Genomic DNA, 7,204 nt, shown 5'->3' with positions numbered 1-7,204 from the left:
AAGGGCACCAACCAAAAACTACTGCGTAGAATTAATTGGAATTTTTCACACACAAGCCTTGCTATATGAGCTCTCAAAGCATATAAAAATTTTACGGCTTAAATGTGAAGTTGGGTGCAAAAGAATACAATTAAATCCTCTGTCGGGAAAAAACGAAATAACTTTCCGAACAACCCGATAGGTCTACCCTCACTCCCCTTAACTCCTGTTTCTGCTTCTAGTATGCCTCTAACTAGCCCTTCATGTCCCACCATCTCGCCTATGTCTTACTGACCTCCATTCTCCTATTTTTTCTAATACCTCCTCATTTCTAACCATTTCGAACCGTTCTAACCAGGAAGCGAATCCCCTGAATTTTTTCTTGCTTACAGCGCATTCACGTACCTAGTAATATTACCTTGTGAAACTCCAGGGTGGTATCCATTTACGTCTGACCGCGTCCTCTCATTGGAATTGTCACGTCAAGTCCGTCAAATGACTTTATATCTCTTATTCCTACTCTCGTCTAACGCTTTATAAATATCACGAGTGGCGAACACGTTCGTTTGTTAATTAATATTATTTTGCGTCAAGAAATGTTTTAATTTAGTCTCACTCCACATTACATTACGACGACGGCGCGATGGGTCCGTAGGTACCAGGTGGTCGCAACGATGTTTTTAATTGCTCCATGGTCGTATCTAATGGGACGGCATTCTTGCTTCCCAAGTTCAGTTCGATCGGTTTGCAAAAAGTTTGTAAGATCTGCGATAATAAACGCAAAATCGATGGTGGGATTCTGGTACCTATCGGCAGATATTATGGTGATAATTTTCTGGATGAAAAATAGACGCTCTATCATTTACAATTGTTACAGGTTTGGTTTCAAAACAAGCGCTCCAAAGAGCGTCGTTTGAAACAACTGACGTCTATGGGCAGAGGACCATTTTTCGGTTCGTCCAGGAAAATGCGAGGATTCCCGATGAATCTCTCTCCCGGTGGTTTGGAAGACGGCCCGCCGGGATTTCCCTATTTTGCTACAGCCGACGGGAAGTTCGAATTCGGCTACGGGGGGCCACCATTTCATCCGCACGATGGTCCCTTTTTCCCGGGTCACCATCCCAGTGGACAGCCCATGCCTTTCAATCAACCTGGTACGTACTCTCTTTTTTTTTTCTTGATATTTGTAGTTTTGAGTCCTTTTTTTTTTCATCTTTCTAAAGGAGGCCCCATGGAACACGGAGGCCCCCTTCCTATAGGCGGAGAATTTGGCAGCATGGCAGGCGATCAGAGCCAGTTCATGTCCCAGCAAGGACCTAGTCCTGAACACCAGATGATGAGTACCAATGGTACCAGCGGCGGAAGAGGAGGCGGTAGTGGTAGTCCCGAATTTATGTCGCCCGGCAGTTTTACCGACAACCCTCAACAACTAAACGAGGGACTCGTTTGGTAGCTAGCAAAAGAACTGGCCAAAAGGGCTAGGGACTGACTCCTACAGTTTCGGATTTACCAACAATATTACGACATCCGCCAAGAATAAACGTACTATTGGATGTGCTGAACAGATGAAGAAACAAAAGACCGAGGTATCGATTATCATTCTCTTTTGTTCATGTGCTACGTTTCAATATCGACAAAAGACGACCACAAAAATACGCATATAATATATTGAATGTTTTTGTTTCGTATTATCGATGTTTTTTCTGCAATTCCGTTGTTTTGTTGCGCTGCAGAAATGAATTGTTTTTCATTTTTATGTACAGCTTTATTTTATTAAACGTTTACTTTAGCTTACTTTGTAGCTAGCATTAAAACACAGGGGCGGGTTCATGAGATATTATTCCAAAAGTAGAACGGAATTTTTGTTTTTGAATCCTTTCCTGTGTGAAAACGCGATAAAGTGCCAACAGTTAAGGAGAACTTATCCGACGATGATGTTTAATTTTTTCCCCAATCTGATTGTAATATATATATATATACATATACATAATAAGACTTTGTAAATAAGTAAGATCGCGAAAAAAAAACTACATAAAACTAATAAATGATAAGGGATCTAGGGAAGCGACGATATGATGATGATAATAATGAAGTCAAAACACCGTTTCTATCGATAATGGTAGGGAAGACAAGACGACCATGATAATGTCAGAATGATAAAAAAAATTAGTTGTTCATATTGAATTGTACAGAACAAGTTTTAGGGTAAGGACTTTGTGTACATACATCAGCTGCTGCTATATTTTAAATTAAATGTATATTGTTAATTCTATCATTGTCCAGTACTAATAAATAAACTTGTAAGTATAATATTACCAATCTTTTTGATAATACAATAGCTACCTGTTAAGCGACAGTGTTTAATTCAATGGGTTTATCGGGAACACCACGAAGATTATCCAAAAGGTAAGTGACGAATTAATTTATTTGCTGGGTACATAATCTATTCTTCTAAAAATGAAATTTCCTAAAAAGTCGTAATTAATTTTAAAACCCGTTATCATCGTCATCTTCATAAGATTATCAGTTTTAAGACTGGTTGGACATGCACCTCTACTTTTTCGTATCCTGAGTTAATCTTCGAATTGCCCTAAAACTAGAACTTTTTCTTTTCCGCCGCGCCCACTGTCCATGTTTCGCACCCGTACAGCGCCGTGCGCAGGACATACACCTTTAGCAAATTTTATCGAATTTCTAAATTAACCGTTTGTGAACTTTGAAGTGACTTCTTTTTATTGAAGGCGACTCGACCCTGCGCTATCCTCTGCTTTATATCCCTACTACTCCTTCCGTCCTGACTTATCTGACTTTCTAGATACATAAAATCAGCCACTTTTACTAATTTTTCGTCTCCTATCTTTATATTCGCTCTTTCCCTACTTTTTCTTCCCTTGCATACCAGCATTTTTGTTTTACTATTATTTATTTTCAAACAATACTGTTTTGTCAATACCGCTTTCATTTTATTTAAAGCTATCTCTAGGTCCTCCTTGCTAGATGCTAATACTGCTATATCATCTGCAAATCTAAGCATACTAATCTTCTGCCCCTGTATATCTATCCCTACAGTTATACTGTCTTTAATGATGTTGATAGCATCTTCGATGTATAGATTAAAAAGTAGCGGTGACAGTGGGCATTCCTGTCTGACTCCTTTCCTAATATTTACTTCTCTACTTGCATAGCTTATACAAACTATGTATCACTCTTCTCTCTTTGTATCTCGTCATCTACTGTTACCCCTCCCGGGTTCCTCCGTTTCTTCTAAATCCAAATTTTACCTTCCCCTAATAGTTCTTCTTCCCAATTTCTTCCTTCTATCCGGGTCTCTCTTCTCTGGTATGGCTACTACCACGTTTCCTTTGGGTTTTCCCCGTCTCGTATATCTGACTAACTAGTCTAAACGTAGGTTCCACCTGTATCCCACCTACATCTGTTGCCTTATTATTCTTTAAATTCAGTAAATCTAAATTACACCCTTCTCTCATGATACGGTAACCTAACTCATTCAACTCCACAGTATTATCCTTTTCCTTAATCTGGCTGTAAAATCCCTAGTCCTAGAGAAATTTCTCTAGGTAAAACACTCTTAAAAACCTAACCACCCGGTGAAAATTATGATAAGAGGGGTTGAAAAGTCCAAAAGTCATTAAATTCGAAATCCTTTTACATTGATGTAGTCACCTGTTAAGATTATGTTTCCCTATTTTTTTTGCGATCAATTAGAAGACCAAGATGATTCAGACGGTATCTAAATAAGCCAATAAATTGTATAATTTATTTTTTGTGTGACCCTCAAACAATTCGCCGACAACCCCTTTTTTTAAATCGTTTATTTAACTGCGACTTTTGCCTGAAATTTATAGACCCATATTTTCCCATTCCCCAAAACGACCTGGTCAAGTCATATTCCCCGTTTATTCTTCGCTGTCACCTTCGTGTCAATAACAGGGGTTGTTTTTCATTCGAAGAACAGAGCGTACGTCATATAGTTACGTATATATATATATACATAAGAACATAAAATAACTGTACCTATTACAACAAATGGGTGAAATAATGAATGTGGTCGATGCACGTCAACAACCAAATAAGTTTTGTGGGAACCGGACGTCTGTTTTTGACGTCCCGACGCGTTTCGTTCCGAACCCGACGGACGGACGGGACGGCCTCGTTCGTATCGAGGTTGCCAAGTTGCCATGACCCGGACATCCGCACAATTCACCGTAGGAATTAGGACGAACAGGCATTTTCAAAAAAAAAAAAAAAATGATTTTCCGTAGGTACCATCGAAACTATTGTAACGTGGGTAGGTACGTGATGGTAATAAATTTCCTTAGAATATAAAGGACGACTGCCTCAACCCAACTGTGTTCCTATTCTAGTGGTTAAACAATTACGGACGTTCGCCAGCAGTAACACTTGGTCCTGTACACAACCCCCAAGTGCCCTATAATTTATCGTGTAAACTTCCACATGTGGTATTAACACCCTATCACCTACACGAACACGTACAAATCGCATGAAATGTGTATTGACACACACAAGACGAGATATGCAACAAAATACCAGGAAGCATTTGTTTCGATTCTTTTGTTTTTGTTATTAATTGTTTGCATCGGGCACTTGTTCTCTTGTTAATCCTTTCAAATTAAAAAATCTGACGATCTTTGCCTATCATTTGTTTCAAAAGTGTCTCTTGTTTTTATATACGTTCACAGTCAATTGTTACAACTCAAATCATTTGTTTCTAATGGCGACAAAAATGTGTAACTATCTAAAGCGTCGATAATAACCCCTTTTGTTGCAATACGATTTTCATCGGAAATAATGATTACTGATGATGTGATTCTGGGTACCCTTGCGATCCCGAAGGATAAGGGACCTTTAGAGAAGGGGATTAGGAATTGAAGGAGACAAATTAGATAATTAGTTGTTATATAGGTATACGATTGGCGACTACAATCAATCTTACAATTGTACGTTGGGGTAACGCCGACGTCCGACCAACGGGGACTTAATAGGGTTTTCTAGCAAAACAAAAATACAATTTTGTGATTTGTGACGTAATGCCAATCAATTTTACGATCGGAGATGGTACACCAGGTGGACACTGCTATGGGACTGATGTCTGTCCATGGTTCTCCTCCTAGCCACCTACGCATTGTCCTAAATTTATTATATGCGACCGCAGTGGCAACAACAATGTTTTGGTTCGGATTTTGCAGACAATGGTACAAAAGACCCGACTTTAACCGCACATAACCGCAACAATCCCACATTATAAATATGCGGAACTCAATTAATGGTAGGTACATAAGCACGTTTCGTCATGACGATTCTCTTCACGTGTATCAGTCGTGTCAACAGACGAAATTTTTGTATTTCATGTAACAACTGCACTCGATTCTTTTTAACAATTGCTTCATGTTTTCGATGACAATTTAATTAAAATCCCACGGTTGAGGTCAATAAATTTTATGAGAAACGGGTTATATCTATATATATATATATAAGTAGATAGCATAGTAGATATGATTGTCTGATTAAATAAGAACCATCAATTTGGTCGGACCAAAAGGGAGAAATTCGTCCACCCTTTTGTCGTGGCAATTATGCTGCCATCGTTCGTCGCTTGTTTTTTGAATTGTCGACGAACAGGTGTCTTGATTATTGATGCCCTACGTTTCAGTGGTAAACGTGCCTCTCCAGACATGCAAAGGTCATGAAGACACGCGATCAATTCATGTCAAAAAAAGTGAATGTAAATTTAAATGTTTAATTGTATGGCAAATGCAAGATCTTATTATGGAATCGAATGTGTTTTCGATAAACGACGTTTAGAAGGAATTTTGTTTTCTTTTCTCATTTGTCATACAAAAACAACTGCCAATATAGTTTTTGTTTTTTAACAAAACAACAAGTAAACTTTTCTTAACCTCTATTGTTTTTCTAGTAATTTACTAAGCATTTCCTCCATATAAGGATCAAGGTAATCAATTAATAACAAAATATGGAATTCGATTGGGCACAAGAGGGATTATCTAATAAGACTGTACAAAAACTACCTGACCTCTTCGAAATACGTAACAGCACCGCTCCTTCAATTGTTTCAATTAATTCTACCCGATGATTACCAGCCTTGCTACAACAGGTACCTACCATCCGACCACGACTTCTACTGAATTACCCACGAAGTTAATAAAATTATTGTACCTATAGGTACATGTACCATCATATAAACGTCGTGTTGTGAACAGTAACCAGTTCGGATAATAACATTGCGTAGTATTACCATTGGATGGATGGGTATGTTGGACTCAACTTGACTGTAGATGATACGCTATATTCATGTGAAACGGTGATACCAATACCATGGGTACAACCTATATATCTACTGCTTCGGTAGCATTGGCTGTTGTCTCTATATCATTAAAAACAACGCGGACGTGTTGGTATGTCTTAAGTAGTGTAATACCTACCGCTTTTCCATCGAACCCAGCAACTGAAGCAATCAACCCATAGAGAAAAAAAGCACCGCTATTAGGTATTAGATGTTAGGTACATGTTATAATGATATATCTAACCAAAAGGATGCGCTACAACCATGTCGCTGAATTGTACCATCACTTATCTAAGCCTATAATAATTATTATTAATTTGATGAGAAAATGGTAAATTGGTTTTGGCTACCATTAGAAATGCTATAATAAAACACCACAACCCGTTTGACCCATTAGACGAACCGCCGTGAATTTTTCAAAACAAGTGAAGAACAAAACAGAATATGGCATTTGTCTTCTATTTGCGTAATTTTAATAATTTACCCGGACAATGATAAAATTTTGTACTGTTGTGCGGCCGGTAGTTATAGTAGGCCACGCAAGGGTATTATTATGTCGCGTCTATATCGCACAATTATAGTAGACTGTCGTTGAACATACGCGACGCGACGTGATCGCTGCGATAAAAATCGCAGCGGAGATTCGCGGTGATTTTGTTTCTAAAATAAAAGAACGCCACGATCGGCAAATTACATCAAATTGATATAATTTTCCGACCGAACCCACGGACGCACTATTAGCGAAGGAAACGCTTTCGAATAAAATTGACTACCTCTACTCCTAAAATAAGTGGAAATACAAAACCTAACGACAATAATTATTGTCATAAATTCTCCAGCTTCCATCGAAGTTGACCGATATTCATTTGATTATTATGACTA

The 7,204-nt window shown here is 38.3% G+C and overlaps 1 protein-coding gene across 1 annotated transcript in view; it reads left to right on the top strand.

Moving 5' to 3' along the window:
• The window catches only part of LOC108739643 (LIM/homeobox protein Lhx5), a 52,551-nt gene extending 50,289 nt beyond the window's left edge, over positions 1 to 2,262 (top strand). Inside the window, exons 6-7 of the mRNA XM_018473636.1 lie at positions 857 to 1,133; positions 1,203 to 2,262. Of these exons, the coding sequence (XP_018329138.1) occupies positions 857 to 1,133; positions 1,203 to 1,432 (507 nt within the window). The 3' untranslated portion in view covers positions 1,433 to 2,262. The remainder of the gene's footprint in view (positions 1 to 856; positions 1,134 to 1,202) is intronic.
• Positions 2,263 to 7,204: the final 4,942 nt, after the last annotated feature.

This window comes from Agrilus planipennis, unplaced genomic scaffold (genome assembly GCF_000699045.2).
Source record: "Agrilus planipennis isolate EAB-ADULT unplaced genomic scaffold, Apla_2.0 scaffold162, whole genome shotgun sequence".
Classification (NCBI taxonomy): domain Eukaryota; kingdom Metazoa; phylum Arthropoda; class Insecta; order Coleoptera; family Buprestidae; genus Agrilus; species Agrilus planipennis.
Note: the sequence above shows the minus strand (reverse complement) of the source record. Positions and strands in the feature narration are given on the sequence as shown.